The 26,646-nt window shown below is 39.3% G+C and overlaps 1 protein-coding gene across 1 annotated transcript in view; it reads right to left on the reverse strand.

Annotated features, from left to right (window-relative positions):
- LOC130090484 (plexin-A2-like) overlaps positions 1 to 26,646 on the reverse strand; it is a gene marked incomplete at its 3' end in the record, with an annotated part of 166,725 nt that overhangs the window by 109,517 nt on the left and 30,562 nt on the right. Inside the window, exons 2-3 of the mRNA XM_056257878.1 lie at positions 23,399 to 24,727; positions 17,598 to 17,780 (exon numbers count right to left, since the gene is read on the reverse strand). Coding sequence (XP_056113853.1) covers positions 17,598 to 17,780; positions 23,399 to 24,601 — 1,386 coding nt within the window. The remainder of the gene's footprint in view (positions 1 to 17,597; positions 17,781 to 23,398; positions 24,728 to 26,646) is intronic.

Raw genomic sequence — 26,646 nt, forward strand, 5'->3', positions numbered from 1 at the left:
TTTATGTTTTTGAAAGAATTCTCTCATGCTCACCAAGACTGCATTTATTTGATCAAAAATACAGTAAAATATAATATTTTAAAATGTAAATTAATTCCTGTAAAAATCAAAGCTGAATTTTCAGCATCATTACTCCAGTCTTCAGTGTCACACGATCCTTCAGAAAACATTCTAATATGCTGTTTTGCTGCTCGAGAAACATTTCTTATTATTCATGTTAAAAACAGTTGTGCGGATTAATATTTCTGAGGAAATATTAAAATTATATTTAATATTTAAAATAATATCTGGTCAGGATTCTTTAATGACTAGGAAGTTCAAAAGAACAGCATTTATTTGAAACAGAAATATTTTGTAACATTATAAATGTCTTTACTGTCAATTTTGACCAATTGAATGCATCCCTGCTGAATAAAAGTATTCATTTAAAATAAATTGAAAGCTACCAGTGTCATGATTTTTTTCTTCTTGGAACACCATGTTTTTTTTTCAGAGCTGTACCATGTTAAGGCATTTTTGGACATGAATCATGATTTTTTTTTTAAACACGGTACCATGGTATTTAAGTAATTTGGAGTGCCAAGTACATAGTACTATGCTTTTTGACATGGTATCACAGTAATAATACATGGTATCACGGTAATGGTATACATCATGCATTTAAAGCACCAAGGTATGACCATGTGACACTATCCCTGAACCATTGCACTACCACTGTACTTTTCTATAAGAGAAACAGGCCCAGTTTCAAATCCACTGGACCCCAAACACAAGCAACGTATCTTCTGTTAATGCTCTGAATGCACACGGTCTGCGCTCGACTGTGACCGCATGGCTGCCCTTGTATGGCCTCTTGAGAAGGCGCTGTGGTGGCGTTGCGCCGGCGGTGATTATTGCTTAATGGATGACATCAGTGCCAGCAATAGGCATGTTAGTGTAGAAAATGTCGCCAAAACCACCAAGACTTGCATTGGGATGGGACATTAACCTCACATGCCACTCCTTATTACAGACCAAAATCACAAATATATACACAGACCTACCTGAGTTGTAACCCTGTGCTTGGCATTTCCTTTCCCTCTCTCTCTGATTGTGTAATGGGATTACATGGCCCTGACCTTGCTCTGTGCACTAGCACTTCTGTCACCTTCTGGACTGACTCCCCAGCAAAACATAATGGAAAAGCCTGAAGCCGGCAGTGCCGAGAAAGAGCTACACACACAGGATTCTGAATGAGAACCACACAGCAAAAGACCTCATCTGTGCTCTGCTGCCTATAGTGGAAAACTCTCAGTACTCTGGGTTAGCCTGAACATGAGCCAATGGATGTTTATTGTTGCAATGTAAAGTCAACATGAAACGGCAACCCCTTTTGCTTCTGTAATATATTTGCAAGTAGGAAAAAAAGATTGGACCTGATTTTATCCAACAGATTTGATTGGATCTTTAAAAGTGGGTTTTTGACCCTTATGTGGAGGATGAAGATCATGTCTCATCCAAATTTTCAACAAATATGTTGCTTCAGAAGGTCAAATAATAATAATAATAATAATAATAATACGGAAACCATTATTATTTTTATTTCGGTGACACTATACAGTAAGGTTCAATTCATTAACATAAGCAACTATAAACAAGTAAATAAATAATTTTTTATAAATAAATAAGTTTATACAATATTTATACAACTTAAATGCTAAGCAAGTTAAAGTTAAGCAATTAATAAAAAATAAACAAAAATAAATAAATGTGAATTTACAACTATTATTAAAGGGCTAAGGATGCACTGAAATGAACATTCTGGGCAGAAAATTCTGGATGCACTTTGCCGAAAACCAAAACCCAAAAAAAAAAAAAAAAAAAAAAAAAAAAAAGAATATTCATTTATTATTTTAAATATTTTTTGTATAATTGTATTATCATAAGACTTTGTCACCAATTATATAAAATAAAATAAAAATCTTAATTTCTACAACCTAAATGTTAAGTTAAATCAATTATTATTAAAAATAAAAACCTTCAATACATAGGAAAGAAATAAATAAATATAAACTTTCTTATAATGTATTACAATATGTAGAAATTAACATTAACCAAAACAAATAAATGCTGTAAAAAAATATTGTTTATTATTTGTTCATGATACCTGATGCATTAACTAATGTTAATATATTGAATCTGATTAGCTATACAATTTTATTACTTGTTTTGTTTTATTAATTAATTTCATTCTTTGGAATAATGTGCACGGATGCATTGTGCATAGTCATATCAGAAACATGTATTAGGAACATAACCAGGGAATATGTTCATGTTTCCATGTTGACTTTAAGATCCTATGTATCCTGAGTAAATAAAACAGGAGTTATTAAGTTTCGAAGCAAGGCATTATTGAGGAATTTGCAGGCAAGTAAGCATTTCCTTTTTCTGCTAGTCTAAATGACTGGAAGTGCATTTGGGATGCATGAACGAGGGGAGGCTGTCAGCTCGTATTAGGCACATGGAAGTGTGACGTCACAGGGAAGTCTGCCACGAGCCAGACGGCTAAACAGGGGGGGGGGTGTGTCTGTGATCCATGCCAAGACGGGATAAAAGGTGGACCCGGAAAAGGGGTGAAGGCCCGGTAATGACTTGGTGAAGGAGACGTTATTACCTGACGTTTGAAACATTATCGCACGCTATTAGATAAGTATCAGAATTCATTAGAGATGATGGTGTCTGAATGCTGTCTCGAAGGTGATAAAGACGGAGAAAAAGGTGGACAGGCCAGGAGAAGACAGGAAATTACCAATAACATTCTGATAGCAGCTATAAAAAAAAAACTAGAACACCATAGATATCTCTTAGAACACGTATAGTATGGGGCAGATGGGGCCGCTAAACTAAGCCAAGACATGTTAGTTCCTTGTAGAAGCTTCAAGAAAGTGTTAATGATCTACAATAAAGTTCTCAGTAGAACACATCTCTACATTGGCGCTATAAACTCTTTTGACGCTAATAATGGCACAGGCGAACACAATACACCCTGTCAGCTGAAATGAGTTCTTAAGTGAGACGTGCAAGATACAAAGCTGCTTCGATTGTACAGTAGACATGGTTCAAACAAGATGAACGTTTTTGAAAGTGTTATTTAAAGTGACGGAAAGAAAAAGGAGGGAAAATGCTCTCACGAGCACAAACAATGTGTTTTTTTTGTGTGTAAAAAAACGCAACATCATTCAGGCTTTCAGCCAGAGAGCCTCACTTGAAAGCTACCTGATAAAGCCAGCTCTTCAGAGACGCAACGGCATCAACAAATCACAGCACAACACAAACGATTGACGACGGGTGCTTTTGCTTTCCACTCAAGGGAAGCATGTCTCTTTATGTTCTTTGCAAATGTTTATGCATATTCAAACATGTGGCATAATTGTTTACGAGACTGAAGGTGCAGTCGCATTAGGGACATTTCTGTGAAATGTATAAAGCTTTGCTCACATAGAAGTCCCTATCAAACCAAGCAACTTTCTGTATGACCATCTTGAACTCGTCGCAAAGTCTGCGTGGGGAACAGAACGATTTTTTTGCAATTCAGAACAATTCAAATTAGAACGAGCCTCAATGAACACAAGTGTGAATGAGATTTGAGAGCTACGGTGAAAGGTATTTTCTCTGGATAGTGGTTTTCAATTTCAATCTTTTCCTCACAAAGAGCTATCGAATGGTTCAGAAGACTTTGAATAGACCATGTGAGTCATATGGACTAAATTTAATGGTGCTTTTTTTTGTCATTTTGGAGCTTGAAAAGTTCCATTCACTTATTTTCAATGGAGAGTGAGCAGCCAGGATATTATGCAAAACATCTTCATTTGTGTTTTACTGAATAAAGAAAGTCAAATGGGTTTAAAGACATGAGGATGAGTAAATAATTTTTTGTTTGGGGTCAACTATCCCTTTAACAACAGTTATTCACAAATGAAGAGTTCCTATTTTTTAACAACGTAATGGGTTGGTCAAACTACAACTAGGGCCCATGGTGTACAACAATGTATGCTGTAGTGAAAGCCAAGCAGGTTTTAATTGGTTTAAAGTGCACTCCAGCTACCCAGACATGCACATGCAGGGCAATTTGAGGTTTTCCCATCTCTAGGCTTAGCTTTTATCAAATTTCCCCTCCGCTCTAAGAGACTACACTAATGAATTGGGTAATCACAGATATCTGGCCCATTCAAGTGCTTTGTAAAGTAAATCAATATGGTCTGGCGACGAGCCAGTTGTCCACTTTGACGGACAGTAGAAATCTATTTGTGGAACCGTGGCCAAAAAAAAATGCTTTTACTCTCTCTCTGGATCACATTATCTATCCCTGTGCCTTCCCCCTTTATTGTAACGGCCTCATTACCTTCCATGCTAAAGGTGGGGTTTAATTTTATGTACGAATCTTATGGAATTTCTTTTCATTTCCACTGTAGCAGATCAAAAAGGCCAACACGATTGGTAGGAATTTCTATGAATTTCAAATGCTTTCCCTGCAGTGATTATGTGAGCCGGGCACTCCGGTTGAATATCGATGTGCTGATGACCAGCCACGCTATGCTAATGCTCTGGGCTTCTACCAAACTGCAGCGAGCAGCGAACAGCAAATAGCGAAACATCACAGCCCTGTATGAAATAGATGTTTCTGTGTCATTACAGAAGTTTTCCTTTTCCAAACATGCTGGAACGAGGTCCCGCAAGGACATCTGTTAGCAATGAGTTTGCCACGCAACTCTAATCTTTTGAACGCTTAAGCGGAAGATTTTGAGTCGGGAGCACAGATCTTCTTATGTGGTTCACCAGTCCCGATCATACTGTCAAATGTTAGTGGAAACCACGACCCAAATCGCTAGTTCACACAATTACATTTAAACCTCAAGTGCCAGAGAGAAAGACTGGATTACAGTGACTTAGACACTCTGTATTCAATTAAACAAACACACTGAAAGAACATGTAGTACACTACAACTGAAGTGACATTATTGAAAAGGAGGTGCTGAACATTATCCGATGTTAACCGCAGGACATAACGCTGTCAAATGCAACCAGAGACGCAATCTGCATTTGATGAAAAGGTGTCAGTTTCACTTCAGGAACTCGGAATGGATACCTAGCCAACACAAGCAGTTATTTTCAGTCCAATTTGCCGTACTTACTCACACATTTATATTCACATTTATGCATTTGGCAGACATTATTGTGACTCACATTGCATTCAAGCTGTATGTTTTACAATGAATGCATGCATTTCCTGGGAATTGAACCCATAATCTTGGCGTTGCTAGCGCATTGCTCTGTTTTAGCAGCTTTTACTTTTAACAGTCATATTTTATAGATAATTTAAGATAATTTAGGCTTAAACTAAGAGAACAGTATATGTCAAAGTGGTTAGCATACATGTTCTGTCATGTTGAGTTCTGGTGCTCATGTGGGCGATGCACGTTCGAGTCTGGTTTTTGTTATTCTTAGTGATATATGTACTTCAGCTTGAAGTGTCCAGCAAAATAGCGTTTGCCACTTGAACAAGAAAAGCTAACAGAATGTTGTGCAAGTGGTTATGGGTAATGGTCTGAAAATCACTCATGGATGCACTTTGGAAAAAATAAAACCATCATCCAGGCAACTTTGGCTTACTAATTATCCGTTTACTATGATTTGAGATGCACTACGTCAAATCTTGAATACTATTTAGGAAAGAAAGCATGTGAATTGGTAAACGAAGTCCATAAAAAAACTATATTCGATTCCACACACATTCTTTCAAACTGTCCTCCTCTTATAGGCGATCTCAGGATTGACCACATTTTGAATTTAGACAAGAGGGAAATAAAATAACCGTGGATGCAGGCCTCTGGTGAGGACTAACACTATCACGAGGTTAATTTACCCACAACATGACGTTAAGACCAATTACGGCTGACAGTCAAAAGGGCAGTGTACCGCTCCCCTGAAAAACGATATGAAGAATATTAAATGAAGAGGCAGAAATGTATAGTTAAGAGATTAACAAAGTAGAAGGGTTGGAATAAACAGATGCGGCGCACATGGGATACTGAGAGAGCGCATTAGCATCAATTACCTAATCAACTCTCCTGATCTTAACGCAATCAGTCTAGAAAATGAGACAATGGCTATGTTCAGAATAGCATACAACCTCTGTGAAACTCAAAATAAAGATTTTGCAGAATCTGCTGGTCACTCTTTCCATGCAGTTACACTGATAGTTTTCTCTTCCAGTGAGCTAAACTCAAGAATTAAATCAGTCTGATTCTTGAACAAATCATTCAAAACAGTTTTGTGAACTGCATCAACTGATTCATTGCAAAGATTTGACTCAAAAGAATGAGTCATTTAAAAATTGGACATTGCCACTTCTCTAATGAATGTTCCAGTCGAGATTTTTGGTGAATAGCTCAGTTTCGGTCGGTTTCTAGCACAAAGCTTTTAAAAGACGACTTGGAATAATCAGAAGAACTATTCTTTTATAGCTTTATATTTTTCTTGGCTTCAACATTTCATTTATTGTAATTCAATGGAAAAAAATCAAACAACTAGTGCAATTCATTAAAACTTCCCACTTGCGCTCTGTACGAAAGAAAGTCATTTGGGTTTGAAACAGCATGAGGGTGAGTAAATGATGACAGAATTTCATTTTTGGTAAAAATATTACTTTAAGAGAGCGTCCACAGAGATTTAAAATGCCTCTTTAACGGCACAAGTACAAAAACATGGTTTGAAAACAAATTTAAAGCAGTGGCAAAGAGAGCGAATGGAGAAACAAAGAGCAGAGAGACTACAAAAAAAGCGATAATTCACAGAGAGAAAAAAAGCAGAATCTCACGAAATAAAGAGCTAGGGAGAGAAACGAAAGATGGCTAGGAAGAAAGGGAGAGTGAAAGAAAGGAGAGAGAGTGTGAGTAGGTGTGTGTGTGCGTGTGTGTGTGTCAGTAATGAGATCACTGCAGGGTGGGCTGTCTAATGGTAATGTAATGGACTAGCTAGAAAGACAGTGTGAGCGACAAAAACAGAGACGCAGAAAAGAGAGAAGACGAAGGACGTGCTTACAGAGGCACAAAAAGCGAAAGGAAGACAGCTGGCCGGTACTCAGCTCTCACACGCATAAGGCTCGGACACACGACTGTACGCGGACAGAAGGCCGACTGAAGACCGTGCCAAGAAGATAAGTGGAAGAGGTCTGGGGGCAGGAGTGTGTGTGTGTGTGTGTGTGTGTCTTTGTGTGGAAGTGTGTTTGATGAGTGAAAGGAACAGCAGGGTCCCTCTATCACTCAGCCTTTGGCTCTTTAGCTGCGCTTCAGTCCTGAGCCAGCCCAGGAAAGCTTGAGATCCCTCCTAAAGAACTGTGAGGCTTGCTCTGAATAGCAGAATGAAGTCACTTGCTCTCTTTTTGTCTCTGCTGCTTCAATCGGATAGGTCAACCAGGGGTCATGGCACCAAAAATGTCACACTGAATCTAAAAATGGTCAAAGAGCACAGCTAACCAAAAGCCAGCGTTATAAAGTTTAGTAGCACAGACATCAAGTATCACTATTAAGATCTGAGACTATAAATTACAGGATTCTTGACATTCAAATACAAGAATACTAAAAGGTTATTCTACCATTGCGATATTTGAAATCACCAACCTTGTCGGTCTATAAAAGGATTGCATCAACTCGAAGAACTGGGTTCTTCCTTGTCTAATCCAAGAACAGGCTCTTTGGAAAATCAGGGCAAGCCGATCTTCAATATGTGCTCTCGCAGCTCCTAATTTCAACAGCCAATCAGAGTCTCCCACTATTGGCAGGAGGCAAATTGAAGTTGAATTGCCCAGTGTACAGTAACATGATTAGGAAGATTGCTCGCAATCTCGCTGAGAGTTAGCAAGGTGGCACTGAGGGTGCAACACCATCTGCAATCACAGCAGACAATAATGATTACTGTAATCTATCAAGAAGCATCTGCTGATAAAACTGCTTTCACGATTACAAAATGTCTGAAAATAGTGCTTTAAAATGTGATATTACTGTTATTTTTCACAAACAGGCTACAAAAGAGGGTCTAAAAGTCTTAAAAAACATATACACACACGCGTATAAATATATATATGTTTTTCTTTTCTTTTTTATTTAAGACTTTATATATAAATAAACATTCAATTACTAATTATTGAAAATATTTAGTAATATATGGCAATAATAGTCACTGTATCATATTTGTCTACAGTGATATGAGACAGATGGAAAAAGACAAAGCATTCAATTTACAGACAGATTGATGCTAATTCAACATGAAATTGAAGGAGGAGTGAGAAATTGTTATGATGATTGAAACGCATGTTCTATTGTCTTGCTCATTTGTGTTCAATGTAATTGAAGCTTCCTCCTTACAACACTGAAACCAAGAGGAACATTTAAACAAATGCATCTCGTGGCTGTTTGTATCTGGCAGCAGATACTGCATTGTCCTCAATGGCTGTTTTTTTTTTTTTTTTTACCCATCTAAAATACTCTGGAGCCAGAAAATCAAGGATAACAACTACACACCACACTGAATATGAAATTAAAACAAGAAAAGCTTGGCTTTTACAAAAAAGCACCCAATTCAAGTAATTATGAAACAGCAGGAGAAAAGTATAACCTCAGCCTACGACATTGCAGATACACCAATTTGTGTTGCCGCACAACAGCAGAGTTTGTTGTAGTGTTGCAGTATGTCGAGAAAATGCCACCACTATGAAAATTTTTTTTTTTTGCCGGATGCCCCCTTGACCTTGAAAAAACAAATTAACACATAACTGCCGGGCAAGTTTTGCTTAGCGGAGCAAACTCTAGTGAGCGTTTTTGCCGCTGACAGGCTGTTTCTAAATGACTCATTAAGTTTCTGCTAAAGTAAAAATTATTATCTCCTATCTCTCTAAGGAGAGTGTGGTATAGACATCTGGAGAGAGAGGAAAGACTCTAAAAAAGAATTATGTAAATATATGAAATCAACATCAGAGTTCTGTGCGTGGTTTTAAGCCAATTTGTGTTAAGATGTGGTCAAGTTAATGAAATATTAGTGAAATTTCATGGGCAAAACAGGTATTTTGTCAAATGTCAGTAGTGTAAAGTAAGAAGCACAGCTCACATAGAAGTCACCTTCAAACCAAGCAGCTTTCTTTTGGTTTACGTAATAAATCCGTGTGACCAACTGCACAAATCTGCGTTGGGAAATCTTTTGCTCTCAGGTGAAATTCCCGATCGTCACGAGTGTGGCGTTATCGAAAGAGTTTTAGCTATGAAAAAATGTAACATGTCAACATAGCAAAGCAAACTGTGTCAAGCCATTTCATGGGATCTTTAAAAATGCATACCGCTACAGTACATTTCAGTGAGCATATGCTAGTTTTGTTTGTATTCTCATGAGACGGACATGGTTTTATTCTGAAGTAGCTACAGAAGTGCTGGAAAGCATGTTACATGTTAAAGCTTTTCTTCTCCCCTTAACCATTTCCATCTCTCTTTCCTGCTGTGTTCCCCAGACAATAAAGCACGTCTTCAGCCATGGCTCATTACGGACCAAATCAAAAGGACGAAACGGTGAAATCAGGAAGCTACAGGCTGGGACAGATAAACACGTTAAAGGGATAGTTCACCCAAAAATGAAAATTCGAACCCTAACCAAACAGTTGTGGGGAACCATTGACTTCCATATAGAAAAAATACACACAACTGTTTGGTTATAAACATTATTCAAAATGTCTTCCTTTGTGGTCCGCAGAACAAAGAAAATCATACAGGTTTGGAACATGATGACCATTTTCATTTTTGAGCGAACTATCCCTTTAAAGCCACCAACCCAGATGTTCCCCAGCTCATCAAAGATTTTAGCAACTAGCACATCAGACAGCATCTTAGACCACATGGGATGCTAAGAACAAAATAAAGGTGTTTCTGGGATAGAACCAAACGAGGTTAAGCTAACTAGCAGACACAGATGCATGCTTAGTCCACTAAACTGCAGTTTCTTTCATGTGCCGCAGTCAGCTGCAGATCACGGCTGCGTCCCTGCTCTAGTCCTGAACACATCCACCATGTCAGCGATGATGTCAGTGTCGAGGAGATTGGGATAGGTGCCCAGAAACTCACTTAACCAGTTCAATGAGACATTTGTCCAATTAGGGTCTCAATTGGCTGCCAGAAGGAAGCCACCTGAACCGTTCTTCCAAGCCCTGTCGGAACACAGTCAAAACTAAATGCTGATTAACTAACGAAGCAAGATGACAGGAGTCAGTTTGGTCATGCGTGCCCAATGCGCTGTTTGTGCTTCAGATGTTAATGCCACCATAAACAACATACAAAAACAGTGTTGGGGAAAAGCTACCTAAAATTAGCCATGCTAATAACTACATTTCTGGTTGCACTTTATTTCACAGTATACGTGCACTTACAGTGTACTTAACTAAGAAAGTATTGGGTAATATAACATAACTACATGGGTTAAGGTTAGGTTTAGGGGTAGATTCAGGGTTAGTTATTACCCAGTTATTGCAATTCATATAATAAGTAGTACGTACATGGCGAACAGGACTGTAAAATAAAGTGCTACCACATTTCTGATGGAGAATGATAGTGCAGCTGTTTTCAAAATGGTATAGTCAGCTAGTTTCTCCAACAACTAGCAACGTAGCAAGATATGACGCTACATTGCTGGTTTTTGTATTGTTGATGAAGCTTTTAGTCTCACAAATCATGGAAATAATCAAACGTGCTCTTCTAATTGTAGAGTTCAGAAGTCTGATTCATGTTACTAAATCGATGAACATGGTTGATCATGTAAAATGAAATCACCAATTCCCTAAGCAACAATTTATTTTCCTTTTTTTGTAGCAAAATACACTAGCATTGAAAAGAATATACAGAAAATACACTAGCGTCAGAACAATACATTTTTTTGATACATTTTTAATACATATATTGGTGAGCAAAAGAGACTTCTTTTAAAAAACAAATGTATGTTACATGTTCAACACCTCTCATCTATCACTTATACAGTTTAGTGCAGTCAAATCAATCAGAAAGTCTATTCATATATGTGTGTGTGTGTGTAGCCCCTTTCACACAGCGCGTTGATCCCGGGAAATTGCCGGGAAATTGCCAGAACGCCTTCTGTGTGAACGCAAACACGACCCGGGATTGATGCCGGGATCGATGCCGGGTTGGGGACCTAGTAACATTGCCGGGATCAGTCCCGGAACGCGCGCTGTGTGAACAAGAGCTGTAACCAATGCCGTGTCGTAATAATGACGCTGAAGTGAAGTGAAAGCAGGCTAGTGAAACGGTACGTAATGCGCTAGTTTATGATCAAATCAGAGAAAAAACTGCACAAGCGTGGTTTCTCCAGAGAGAAATCACAGCTCATAAGCAAACTATACACGCTGCTGAGACATTACATGTCACATCGATGTCACGTGTCTTTACGGGATTTTTACGGGTTGTGTGTGAACGCACTCTCTGATTCCGGAAAATCACTGGCAGTGTGAATGAACCAAAATCAAACGAACCCGGGTCAAATCCCGGGTCGCTTTATCCGTGTATTTTCCGGAATCTCTGTGTGAAAGGGGCTTGCGTGTGTGTGTGTGTGTGTGTACAAACTTTTATGTGAGATGTGAATAATCGCGATTAAATTCGATTTGACAGCACTAAATGTTTTTTTAAAGTTTTTTTAGTTTTATTATTTGCATTTACTGTAAATTTATTGTACTGCGGCCACTCTGATTAATTTACAAATAAATCATATCATCTGATATTTGGTTAAATACTTAGCTTAACTTAAATTTATTTCGCTATATTCGCTTTATTTTTAAAGAGCAGCGTGACTGTTGTTTATCTACTTTAAATTATGAGTAGCTTGTGGCTTGGAAAACCAAGTTTCAAAGTAGCTTTCCCAACACTACATAATGCAGACATAGAATCCTTTCCCTTTGGGGATTTTTGCATGAGTGGAATTACCATGTAGGTCATGCAAACTACTCCTCATATCACAGTACTTATTATACCACCAATTAGAAATAGAAGGATGTCTAATGGGGGCGCGTATAATTAGCCCAGGTGCTCTTTTCAATTGACTTTTTTTTTAGTAAACCTGAGTCACACCGTTTCCTTCAGTCACACAGTTCACGATGCCTGCGCTCTGATTGGATTAATGTAGTTCAGATGGTGTGACCATCTCAAATCAGCACTAATCTCCCAGTGGGATAACTTTAAAGATCTAATTTTAGCATGCGGTCTTTTCCTCTCAAACAATATCAAAGAGAAAAGCAACCCTCTGGGGCTGATCGCTCCTAACGTATTCCCCCTCCTCTCAGGAAGACCGCACTCTCCCCTGAGATTTGCACTTAAAACACAATATAAACTTGACTTCACGCCCTATAATTAATCTGACGCAATTCTGCTAACAGAGGCTGATATTTTCAATTGCAAAATATGAATATCATATATGCTTACAAATAAGGTGTATACACTGTAAGTAAGTATTATAACTGTAAAACTGCAAGTTTGAATATAAATTCACATGCTTACTAAAATCAGATGCTATCATGACCTCTAAGTAAAATGGCTGAATGGGACGTTGAATGCCACTGATTTTCATTCTGCTGTCCTTGCCACCCTTATCTGCCAAAATCCCGCTGAGGTGAACAGTATCCCTGCTCTGCCACCCATCAGCTCAGAGGGCACTGCCACCGGTGTAAGGTCACGCGCCTATAACACACACAATGCTGTTACATTTTCTGACAGTAAAACGAAGAACAGCACAATTTAGCAGTGATAATATGAGAAAATACTCAGGCTTATTTTTTTACAGAAAAGTACAATGGAAATACCAAGGTATAGTGGCATCAGACAGTAATATCAAGTACTGTGATACTGTATACACTTAAATATACACTATAGGTTAAATTCATATTCATATATCATGGTACATCTAAATAATAAAATAAATAATGAATAATTAAAAAAAGGTAATAATAATCATATTTCTATGAGGTCCAAAAAAAATGAAAAATACTAAATTTCTACTTTAAATTATCAAATGTATTGCTCAGTTTCACTTCAAGCTGTTTCACTAAAAGTTTAAAGGGATAGTTCACCCAAAAATTAAAATTCTGTCAGTAATTACTCACCCTCATGTCGTTCCACACCTGTAAGACTTTCTTTCATCTTCGGAACACAAATTAAGATATTTTTGATGAAATCTGAGAGCTTTCTGAACCCTCCATAGACAGCAACGTCATTGCAACTTTCAAGGCCCAGAAACGTAGTAAAAACATTGTTAAAATAGTCCTTGTGATGAGAACCCGGAAGTGCTGAACTGTATTTATTACGCGAATATAGCGTAGGAGATCTGACACAGAAGAGAAGAAATTGTTGAATAAAGTTGTCATTTTTGTTTGTTTTAACTTTTTTTTAGCACAAAAAGTATTCTTGTCGCTTCATAACATTACAATTGAACCACTGTAGTCACATGGACTATTTTAACAATGTCTTTACTATCTTTTTGGGCCTTGAAAGTTGCAATGACGTTGCTGTCTATGGAGGGATCAGAAAGCTCTCGGAAGTTGTGTTTCCGAAGATAAACGTCTTACGGGTTTGGAACGACATGAGGGTGAGTAAATAATGACAGAAATTTTCATTTTTGGGTGAACTAACCCTTTTAGGATACATAGATATCAGCCATTACATTTGAATAAACACTGGTTGACCAAATCATTGACCCAAATGTATATACGGTTACATCCTTAGTACAAATTATTACGACATTTTCCGAATCCTGCATACTAATAATAATAATCAATCTCAAAGTCCAATGGATGGCTGTAAATGTTGCTTACATTCAACAATATGCAATTTTTCACTACCTAAACCAGTGGGACAACATTTCAGAAAAGGACTGTAAAAATGACGAATGCTAGAACTGTTATCACCGTGGGTCAGCACATGCTTTCATTAATTCATTCAAAGGGCTTTTTCCTCAACTTGTGTGTCCGGCTACTAGTCCAGCTACAAGAGCCAATGCTGAAAGAGTCCCTGTATCTGCTTTACCAGGATACAGAGAGAGAGAATGATGAGAGAGAGGAAAGGGTACAGCAGGGGACTCGATTGAATGGGGAATTGGTGTATGTGTGTGAGAGTGAGAGAGAGAGAGAGAGAGAGAGAGAGAGAGAGAGAGAGAGAGAGAGAGAGAGAGAGAGAGAGAGAGAGAGAGAGAGAGAGAGAGAGAGAGAGAGAGAGAGAGAGAGAGAGAGAGAGAGAGAGAGAGAGAAGAGAAAGTGGCAATAGAGAGTGGTGGGTTTGCTCTTTGGGAAAGGAGCCAATCCAATTACAGGCAGCAGTGCAAGCCCGGTTTCTTCAGCTGAGCTAAATTTCACATTTCATCAGTCTCTTCCCTTCTCTTGCTGCCACTGTGCTATGCTTTCCCTCTCTCTTTCCCTCCCTCTCCTCTTGCAGGATGAGGGCAGGAATAGGCAGATCATGCAACCGACTCCACAAGCTTTCCTGTAGCTCAAAAAGTAGAGCATTGGCGCTTGCAACGCCAAGGTCATGGGTTCGATTCCCAAGGAAAAAAAGAATGTGTACCTTGAAATGCGATGTAAGTCGCTTTGGATAAAAGTGTCTGCCAAATGCATAAATGTAAATGTAAATTCTTCAAAGCAGGAAGCACAACCACTCACCCTGTGCAACAATATATCACCTTCAGAGCATCAAATCCTGTCAATCTATAGGTTAACATCAAAATTAGGGCAATGCCATATAGCTAAAAATGAAAATTATATTTTGAACATTTTAATATTTAAAAATAACATTTATTTACAAATATATACATAATCAAATGAGTAAAATAACATTTTATTTGAATGAATTAAGCTAAAAAGCTCCAATGCCAGGTTTGCTTTTGAAGCTAAAAATCATAGGTGCTATTAAAACTTTCATAGAAAAATCATAAAAAAAATCATAGGTGCTATTAAATGTCTTAACACTTTCATACTGGTGAATCTGGAGACATTAGGAATCCTCATGGCCAAATAAAAAGCATATTCAAATAATCACAATATCCGTGATGCTGCTTAATTTTAGATGACTAGCAAACTCATAGAGAATGGTGAATATTATTAAATAGTTCATAGCTGGAACACTGCCAGACAGCTTGAGTTGCACAGTGAGGCAAAGACTCATGGAGAAAAATCTCACAAATACCAGCTTCCTGAGCTCTCTGGACTCGTTTGTGCATTTTCCAAGAGACACAGTTTTTGGGGCTGTGATAGCTCTCTAACCTCTCCAAAACACACAACCTCTCATAAGGCTGTCTCATCCTCTTCCTGCGACACTGTTACGCCCTGTGCAGATGTGACCGAATCCTCAGGGTTTGCAGAGACTATCGCAAGATACTCAGCGTTTCCATCTAGGGTAATACCTCCCTAATCCCACCATATCTGTACGTCTCATTTTCCTCTCTGGCCACTAGGGCGGCGATACCACACACCGGCTGAGATTCAACAAAGAGCTTGAGGCTAGACAAACATGCCGAGGCAGCACTTCTAAGAGGACGGCGCTGTCGGCCTAATTTGATTGTACCAACCGAGAGGAGAAAAAAAAATAACATTAATTAATAACCCACTAAAACAAGAGGATTACAGAGAGCGAATGCCTCCGATGCCACTTCCTGATTGCGGTGCTGATTCAATTATAAATTAATTAATCAAGGTGCAAAACACAATTTGGACGTTGCCGTGCTACCGGCATGAAACAAACACTCGGTTTGACTCTTTGACATTGTCCGTTCTCCCTGGCGTCTGGGAAGGCAGCTGTTATTTGTGTGTGTTTGTAGGGGGGCAGGTGGGAATGAGGGACAGACCCAGCGTTTGTAGAGCAGGTCTCTCTCTGTCTTCATCTCTTTGGTGTCTCCTTCAGCTGCTGTGGGGTGAGGACAGGAGGTGGGCATGCCTGTTCCTGCTCGTCTAACAGGGCCTAACCTGTCACTCAACATTGTCGTGTCCCAAAGGAGGCATGAGTCCCAATAGCAGCTGACAGACCCCTAGTCATCTTCATAATTGCGTATTGAAGGTAGTCTCATCTTGTTACCAACCACAGCAGTTCCATTAGCCACATGCTAACATGTCAACACTTACTTAACTGCCAGCTCAATAAAGGGCAAATATTTTGAACCACACAGATAGATCTGTAGTCTACTGTATGTTTGCTGTATATTAGTGTTGTAATTGAAAAACCATTCAAAATCATTTTCAGTAATTAAAATAAAGCTGAAATTAAAGCTTAATATTAAATGAAAATTTACACAAAAAAAAATCACCCAGAACTCTGAAGTAACTTACATGTCCTGCCACTCGGGTTTTTGTGTGGGACTTCTATTCTGATGCTACTAAGAATGCCTGAGCACACAGCGCTCCCATTCTCCGTCTTCATTAGTTTACGGTTTGTTTTACAGTCCTGTCTAATACGGTATTAGAAAGAACTGTTATACAAAGAAAGTAACAGTTTACGAAAAGTGTTATAGCGTTTGCTGTGCGGTTGATGACAGGTGTTTCCACATGCGTTTGGCCAATCAACGTACACTTACGTCACTGGTAGTTCCTATTGTGCTGGGATAGACCCGACTCTGAAGTAGGAGCTAGTTTACTTCCCCCAAAAGGCGTTCCTAGAACTAAAATCATTCCCAGTTCCTGAAGTGTGTACACAGCTAAAAGCGAGTACTTTTTTTCAGCCAATAGTTATAGGAACTATGACAACGTTCCTCCGGTACAAAAGCTCATTTAGAGTGGAAATAAACATATCAAATTAGATAAAAAAGTTATTTAGTTATTGTTTTATGCTTATGTTGTGCTGTAGGTAACACAGCCTGTCAATAGTTAGCACAGTAATTTAACGGCAGCTAACACCGACTACTACATCTGATTCCCGTTAAATACTCAAATCAAATGTGCAAGCGAATGGCGTTCATGTTGACTTTGATAGAAGTTGAGTGATGGTTTCTTGTCTATTACACTACTATTACCAACCAAAAGATATGTTTAACACATTATCTTCATGCTCTTTATCTGAAAGATATTATAATTATGCATCTGATAACCTTATACTCTCAACGGCATTTGGTTCTTGTGTCTAACATCCTTTCCTTGGGTTTGGCTGAGAAGACATTCTATTAAAATTAATAGACTCGGGAGGTAGACAGGAACCCCTGAGGTCACTTTAAGCTGCCCATTATGGACACAAAAGTGAACAGAACCAGAAGCATCCTACAAAAAGGTATTAAATATTTAGGCAAAAAAGTTTCTGGTTCCCTTTTTTCCATCTATAGTTTTAAATGAGGCCAGTAGAGCAGTTCAAAGTGGTGCTCCTCCAGAAGACATCATTAATAACTAACGTGACACACTGTTTGCGAACAAAACCGTTTGCTTGTATCTTAGGTTACAGGTCTAGAACTTTTCCATTTAACTCAAACATGTCCGACTCCGTAAAACATCTCAGCTTTCAGAGCCACAACATTCAGTCCACCACTGAGTTAAAACTCCTGCACTCAAGACTCACCTTTTTCAGTCGTCCACTCTTGGTGCCAACAAAAGCCACACAGTAGCCATTATAGACGTAGGAGGTCACCGAGGTCATGCGGTCCCGGCTTTCCGTATAAAGCGTGTGTCCGGTCACCAGCTGAGAGCCGCCAAGGGGCTGGTTGATGTCCAAACCACAGAAGGAGTCATCAATAGGGACAGGCTACAGGAGGAGAAAGGTCAACCGAGAGTCAGCAGTTTGCTTGGAATCAAAAAGTCAAGGTCATTTTGGTTGTTTATACAGGCATCAGTAGGAGGGTGAAAAGGTTGCACTGATTTTAATACAGAGAAGCACAAATCACATTAACCGACCCAGCGTCATCAGTTTGTTTTGTTGTCAAGTGAAGGTAAGAAATGGATCCGGCAACAGGTTGATTTTAGTACACAAAATTAATCAAAAAGAAATGCAAAAAAAAAAAAAATAATTACGGATCATTACAAACTCTATTACACCAAAATACTGAATGAAATATTATACTGTCATGTTTTTTTTTCTTACTCTCCACATGCTAAAAAGAAATGAAAGCAGATATTCATGATAAAGATAAAATAATTGTAAAAATATATTTTATAAAGATTAAGAGCAATTTCTAACTAGTACATAAACATATATACTACCATTCAGAAGTAAAAAAAGATCAGCAAGGAACCATTAAATGGAGGTGACAACAGATTTCTAAAAACAAAGGGGGAAAAATTCACAAAATTTTAAGCAGTACAACCATTTTTTTTAATGTTGATGAGAAAAATTCTTGAGCACCAAATCAACATATTAGAATTATTTCTGAAGGATCATGTGACAATAAAAGCCTGGAGTAATGATGCTGAAAATTCAGCTTTGCCATCACAGATTTAAACTAACAATTTTCTACTTTTATATATATATATATATATATATATATATATATATATATATATATATATATTCAATATAATTAAACTTAACATTTGACCCCAAACTTTTGAATGATTGTCTTCAAAATATGTGTTTCCAGGCATGGAAATTAAACTTTTTAAAAAACAATCCGTTTCAGGGTTTTCAGTGACTGTGAGATTCAGTGTAATCACACTATAAACTGATGATATTAACTGATTTGGGTTTGCAGTGAAGGCCAGAGAATACTGACTCTTGTTCAGTTTCTGAGGGGAGACAGTAACTGGACCATTGAGTGTGGTTTCCCAAGCCAGCCGCTTGGTTTTCTGTTCAGCTGGGCAAGCATGTTCCCGCTCTGCTCTGGTGAGTCCTGCCGAGCTCCTAGTCTGCCTCATTACCCTGTGCTATGAGGATAGTGTAGCTCACCCCAGCTGGGGACGAAAACACATTCACACACACTTACACACTCCACCAGCAGAAAGCAACACCTATACAGACGAGACTGGGGCTGAAACCACAAGTACACAGTCTCTAATTCTGATTTAAATTATCTAGTCCGGGACAGGGTGTTTCTATAACTTCTAGTGCCGGGGTTGGTTTTTATTAAAACTACCAAATTGTAACTTTTCTTTTATTATTATTATAATTTTTTACAACCATGATGTAGAAAAGCCTAACCCTGGCTGTGAGCCTAAACTTGACATACACTGTAAACTTGTCCCTCAAATCAGATTAGTTAATTGGAATGTTGTTCCAGGATCAGTGTGTGCGTGCGTGCGCAGAAAAATGACAGAATCCTCTGGTTATCGATGACCATCCAGAAGTGTGAAATGTCAAGAGTGTGAAATGTGTGTCCACGGGTCCTAAAAGGACCAAAAGAAACACCCATATTTTTCCTTTGCTCTGTCTCTATCCGGTTGTTAAGTCGTGACGTAACCACTCTCCGATAATACTGTTTCCGGGTCCAAAGGCCGGGTCCTCTCTACCTACCTACCGCTTTCGCCCGAGTTTTAACGTGTTCCCGTGTTGTTTAAATAGATCGGAGTTAAAAAACAAGTGACATTCAACTGTCATTCTACCGCTTTCCCTGTGACGAGAAAGATAAGAGAAAATGGCTGCAGTTGATAAGGTAAGTTACAAATCTTAAGCGAATGAAGAAACTTTGGCGCCAGTGGGTGCTATCCCTTAATCCCTAGTAACACCCACTGGCACTGAAGCGAAAAAAGCCCTTAAGAAAAGGGTTTATTTAGTCTAGGATCTGGAGTGGACGAGCGGAGCGCTTGGGCCCGGAAGAGGCTAAACGTCACGCGTGACGTCAGACTTAACAACCGAATTGCTCTCCCCTTGCACCTCCTTCTCTCTCAGACACACGCATACACACCAACTTAAACTAAAGAGATTGAAGCTTGTAAACATTTACAATCTAATGGGAGGGTCTATGGCCCATTTTTCATGTCACATGCAGCATGGGCCACTATCAATCCCCATTTGGGTTGGGGCGGCGAGTTACAACACTCGGCGGCGTTTCGATTCAGGTCATCGGAGTTTGTGACTGACACTGGCCTCAAAGTGCCATGTAGAGTAAGAGGGATGGATACTGTGTGCTCGGTCATGATGCTGAACGCAGCACTGCTCGTCCCCAACACTCCACAGCCCTTTAATATCAGCCTGGTCGACTACAGGCTCACGCTATAAAAATCTTTACTGCCTCCCAGCCCTTCACAAGCCGGGGGACGGCAATAAAGCAGGGATGTAAATGCCTCGTACTCTGCAGATATTGTTCCAGCCCTTCTTTGTCGTGTTTTCTTTTATTTTCAAATCTAAAAATAGCTGCCTAGATCTGTTCTGCAAGAAACAGTTGGCATTTGACTACATGATTTAAATTTGTATGCAAAGTCCTTTTTTTAAAGAAAGTCAGTCCACTCTGCGTTCATCTTGGCAATGCCCTCGGGCAGCTATGTTCTAGTCTTGGAAGTCCTATGCTAATGTACAGAAAAGAATTCATTCTACATCTTATATACTTCAAGGGGAAAAACACATTTCCAAAACTGTTTGGCAATCGTACATTTCAATAACATCAAAATCTGGCATCGAAATGGTACCATAAATTGCTACTTTAGCTCAAATTAATGTAATTATTAAAAATGTAGCAACCCAGTAGCAAAATGTACGTTTCTAAATTCATACAATTTACCAATCAGTCAATATGCTAATTTATTTTTATTGAATGATGAATTATATAAATCTGGAGTGGACAGTACCAGGACTAGCACTTCAAAGTCTATGAGCCCACTCATATTAAATGGCACAGCAAACTCGCCAAATTTTGATGCCACCTAACATTTTTATCCCCGTTTCAGTATTTTTACAATAAAATAGAACTCCTCATACATTTCTGTTTGCTATTCAAGCTCAACTTACCTAAAAAAAGAATAAATAAATAAAATGCACATAGATTTCCATGATTTCCAAGTACCTCTACTGACAGAGTGAGAGCTTATGAACATTCAGTGTCAAGTTTTGTCTCCCTTGTGCTCTCTGATATGAAACCTATCTAAGGTGCCTGATATTCACACGCCAACCTTCATGCTCATCACTGGAACCCATTTCCCATGACTACTGTTTCGGGTAAGGGGTTATTGTTCCATACACAAATCAGGACAAGGGTCGTTCCTTTGGACGCCACCTGATCAATAGAGTGTCCTTAGATCACTGCTCAAACTGGCACCGCGATAGGCTTGATCAGGCAGCTTGATGAAACGTAACACCGGCTGAATGAGTGAATAGCATCAAAGGGCTGGATGTGAAGCAGCGAGCAGGTTGGCCAGGCAGGAAGACAGTTGCAAGCTGGGCTCTGTGATAAATCTTTCATTCGGTCTTCTCGGCTTATGACTTCTCTTCTTCCTCCTCTCGCCCTCTGTTTCTTAGTTTCTCTTTCTCTGAGATTCAGCAGAGACACTGGAGCCGATGAAACCAACCCGAAAGGCTGCACAGAGGCCATGTTTCCAGTGATCAAAAATGGCCTGAAATAACTGAAAGGAAACTAAATAAAAACATCACGGTAGGGGAGTTCTAGCAGTATGTTTTGGTAAAACGAGCTTGAATAGCAAACGAAAAAAGCTAAGGAGTATTATTTCACTGTAAAAATAGTTTCATACGCCTACTGGTCTTGAAAAGGGAGTAAAAAAAGCTTGGTGGCAGCAAGAGGGTGGTTAGTTTTGGCATTTGATTAGTATGGGTTCAAAGGCTTCACTATTCAAATTGTTAAAGATCAACCTGCATAATACCATAGATTTATTGAACAGTATTGAGTTTTATAGTACATATATCCTCATGTTTTTATATCCAAGTCCTCCTCCTCAGTCAATCATGACACATTCCTCTAGGATCAGGAGAGAAGACGCAGGAGGTTTCTGTTGCAATTCTTTTAATGAGGCCTAGAAAAACATGGAGGAGGGCAGGCTGACATCATAAGCCATTGACGGCCCCCCTGGGGTCAGATGGGGGATCCTCTAGGGTCCTTAATGGGACCAGAGTGGAGTCGGCTACTATGAAGACCACCCTTCTCAGACACTCAATAATGTTTTCCTCTGAGTGACAATCACATCTGACATCATGCTAATGGTGAATTTACTGAAGCTAATAAAGGATACCCTGGAGGAAACCACATATCAGTGGTTTGTCATTAAGACTCTACTTAAACTTCATGCACACATATGCAAAAGAAACAGTGAGAGCAATAAAACATACACATATTCATTTATATATTTATGCAAACATCAACGCAACACTTGTCAATGTGGTTACTTGTAAATATGCATATGCACAGAGAGTTAAGAGTGCTTCTAATTCAATTTGTTTACATCAGAGGTCAAACAGCAGAGACTCAAAGGACTGTGGTCTTTTGGGAGCAAGACTAGTAAAGAACAAAGCAAACAAAAGATGATTACCGTGAATAATAAAGGTGCATGCAACAATGCATTCATTGTTAGTTCATGACACTTAACGCATTAACCAATGTTAACTGATTCAATGTTATCAAAAAGTGGTACAAAAATACCAAACCTACAAAAAAATTTCATTAAAAAAATATAATAATAATTATAAATGGTTGCATGCATGCAATGCATGACTAATCACCCTAATCATTATAGTTCACCATAGTGACCTACAAATATTTAATTAAGCAAATCCAAATTAAGCAATTTGGAGAATATTATCACGTTGACATGACTCCTATGTGTATCAAACTTTAATGTAGCCATTTAGACTACCAACGCTAAACAATTAGACATAATTACAGATGGATGAAGAATATTTAGAAAATTTTAAATAACCAAAACTGTTGAAAGGATTAGTCTAGAATTCCTTTCATGGGATTTGTTGGGGTGTGCATTCACACTTAGACCAACCCTGACCATGCCTGTCATTCAATCCTGTAGGTTGCAGGGGTCAACAGGATTGCTTGGATAGTATACTGTTACACTCTTAAGAATGAAATATAGATATGTTAGAACAACAACCAGCTAAGTAAACATTATGATGCAGATCCTATTCTCATTCCAAAGAAAACATAAAATTAGTAACAATTCCCCATCTGACTGTTTTGACTACTGTGGTTTCTAGTAAGCAGAAGCAGGCATGGGAACTATCCGTTTCTGAGGGCAAAAATGTATATTGCGCTAAGTGAACAGCATTCAAAAGGCAGAGAGCTCTAAATAAAGCTCTTAAAAAAAACATGCATTCAACAAGTTCAATTAAAGTAGTACAATTTGGAAAGAACTTCCATGATTAAGGTTTCAGATACTACATCTAAAGTAATGCTTCATGTACAAAAGCTGGTTTAGCAAGCTAATCTGCAAGCTAGTTGTTATGGCTAGTAATAATAATAATAAAAAATATCTTACCGCTTTGGTACAAGGTACATCCTTTCCCAACAGCCAGTTGAGCTCTAAGTTTCCCTCTCCCTGATAGCAGGATTGCATACGCTCCTTGATCCGTGCATTGATGTCCCGGATGCTGAAGACGCAGAGGGCCGAGTCATCAGGTGGATGGTGGTACTGTTTTTGACCTTTGGAAAATACAGCAAAGAGCACATCATCCTGAGCGCTAATGTTAAGGGACGCTGCAAGCACTCGCCCAGGTTTGCCCAGGTAGGCCGCCTGCAGAAGGCGGTACTCAACCCTGTTTCGGACACAACCGATAGGCAACGACACATAGGAGTGGAATTTGTGGTCATCTTTGCAGAGTCGGACGATTCGAGAGGTGTAAAACAGGTCGTTTGAGGGCCCGCTGGAAGACATGCTGTTCTCAGGTGTTTCTGGTTGCACAGTCAGAAAGTAGACAAAATTCCCACTGGCAAAGCCATAGATGTAGTAAATGTCGAAATGAGACACCAAAGCCAGTGTGTCAGAGGGAATCTTGATGAGAGATGAAACAAAGTCAGTGTGTAGCTCGTAGTCCAGCATTGCCGAAGACTCCGGGTCACGAGGAAGTTTCCGGCTGGAGATAGTCGGAAAGTAATCTTGTTTCCCATCCACAGCGGTACCAATGAAGAGGGTCCCATCCTTGCCCTGCGAAGGCACAATGACTCCATACATGGTACCAGTCTGGTTGACACTGGAAAGGTAGTGCTCCTTTTTGTGAGAGGGCTCCACCAAGATGAAGAGGTCGTCCAACCGTAGAAGTTTGCAGACACCTTGGTAGAGGCTTCCGCAGGCAAGTAGTCGATTTTGAGAGTAGTCAATGAGCAAGAGTTTGTTGATGTTGTTGGTAGAAACCAGTGGTTCATTGCAAGGCTGAACAATTAGTGGAGGGTAGCAGGCCTTGTTGTCATCTTCCGGACCAGTGTCATGGGATACTAGGAGTGTTAAGTTGCCCGATAATTTGTAGACACGGTTGACAGCACCAATGTAGATTGCTCCTGTCGTCTTGTGAACTGTCAGGTGGTTGAAGGCCCATTCTCGTCGCTCAGGGTGGAATGTTGTAAAGGACTGTTCACAGCACACTACAGGCAATATTAAGACTAACAACCAGCACGTAAAGGACAATGTGGAACCCTGTCTAGGGCTTTGTTTCAAAGTCCTCTGTGAATCCCGCTGTCCCTCCATGGTCCGAGGGACCCGTCAGGTTAGAAAATGAAGAGTTTAAAGAAGTATCAGAAGGCTCAACCTCCGTCCTCGTAGTCTGAAGGATAACTTTGTGGTCCGGTGCTTTACCAGGGTCTTCACATTTTTCTGAAAGAGAGAAAGCGAGAGTGATGAGGACATAAATCAGCATCAAAACATCTAGACTCACATATAATCCAAAAGCTAACAGACAATGGAAATTGCACCCCATTAAAACAAACCAAGGCCCTCTGCCTCCATTGGAGGACTGTCTACTAACCCAAGAGGAGGGGGCAGCTTCTCTAATAGACAATGGTAGGAAAGGCTTATCTTCACATTCCAAAGGAGTTGTCGGGCAGGATTACACAATGCAGGAAGGTGAAGCACATCGAAGCAACGGAAATTAGCATGACATGAATTGCGCTGCTTGCCATTTCTCTGAGACAGCAGTTTCTAAGAATGGAACTCAGTCAAAGGTCTCTAGAGTAGTGCCTGTTTTGTCAATTACAAGATCTAACATAAAAAAAATAAAGGATCTAAGCAAAAGCATGTCTGAATAGGTCTGACAAATGGTTTTAAAATTATTATTCTTTTAGTTTTGGAGCCATTTCATTTTTTTTCCCTAATATTTTTTGAGTAATGCATTTATGTCAGGAAAAGTATGCTTAAAAGCTTTACTTTATGACAAATATTAACATTACACTCTCATTTCTTGACGCATGCTTCTTCCTTATTATCTACCCTTCCCAACTTATTTTGTCCCTCTCACAGTGAGAAAAGTACATTGTGGACAATTTATGTAATAGCAGTTTGCAAAGACCGGTAGAGCGACATCTCCCCCATACGATAAATCAAAAGGGGGGCTTTTCTTTCTTCTGAATTTATCCCAGGGAGTTAATTATCCAATCCACTGCATGAGGGAGGCCTGGATCTTATTACTACAACAAAGTGTGAACAAATTGGGTGCCGGTTCCATGCACCCTGTTTTTACTATCTGCTCTGTGAGGGGGCTGTTTAACAGGATCTGAATCCATTAATTATGCTTTCCAATTCTGTTCGTGTTTTTCTTTCTTTCCTTTTTGTATCCCTTTGACCCCATTAAGTCCTGGAGGGATTAATCATTGGCACCAGAGCAATCATCCCTAAACGAATAAGGCAGCCATTAGAGATATACAATCTACACTGTCCGAACACATTCAACATATTTCTGCTCATATTTGTTCCCCCTTGTTTGATTTGCATGCATTATCAGTGCTACAGTAGGTGGTACGAGAGGGCTAACAAGTGTAGACAATGCCTGCACATCAGAGAATCACATATGATTAAGCAAAGCAGTCCGACAATTGTAATTAGCTCAGACATTGTGGTTTAAGTGAACAGAGCTTTGCTAGTGTGCTAGAACATGTCAAGATATAGAAGCTATTGTTAATCGCTTTGTGATTTGCATGTAGAGGCTAAAGGGACACAGTGATCAAAGGTAAACGACCTGTGCAGAATTATAAACAGGACTTTGCTAACACATATCAAAGTGCTAATATCCTAGTTTAGCTATCCTCTTTATCATAAACATGCTCTAGCTTAGTTCTGGGGTGCAGTATATTAGCATGGCTATAAAAGGAGTTGTAAAACTCAGTCCTAGGGTTGGTTTTGTCCTTCACGCTGCTCTTTTGTGGGACTTCGCACATGCTGGAGGTGCAAAGCACGTTCCCCTGGAGGTGTTATCTGGCATCTGCTGAACAAGCAATTTTCTGCAGCCTTCTGGCTTTTAGGCCTCACCTTCAGGAGTGAAATCACCTCTTCTCTCCAACCGCAAACCATCACTGAATTTATCTTGTATGATTTTGCTCGAGTAACTACCACCACTCCTCTCTTTTCTTCCTTTTCCCTAACCCTTTTCCCCCCTGTTCCCTGCTGACTCAGAGCGAGTGGCTTCTCTCTTTTTATGTCGTAGCGACAGCTGCACTGAAGAGGGGACCGAATGGTGTAAATAACGACTGTTCAAAGTTTAGCAGCAGTGCTGTCAGGAACAGAAGCAATAGGGGCTTTGT

Source organism: Rhinichthys klamathensis, unplaced genomic scaffold (assembly GCF_029890125.1).
Source record: "Rhinichthys klamathensis goyatoka isolate OS25496 unplaced genomic scaffold, OSU_Roscu_1.1 h1tg000147l_1, whole genome shotgun sequence".
Lineage (NCBI taxonomy): Eukaryota > Metazoa > Chordata > Actinopteri > Cypriniformes > Leuciscidae > Rhinichthys > Rhinichthys klamathensis.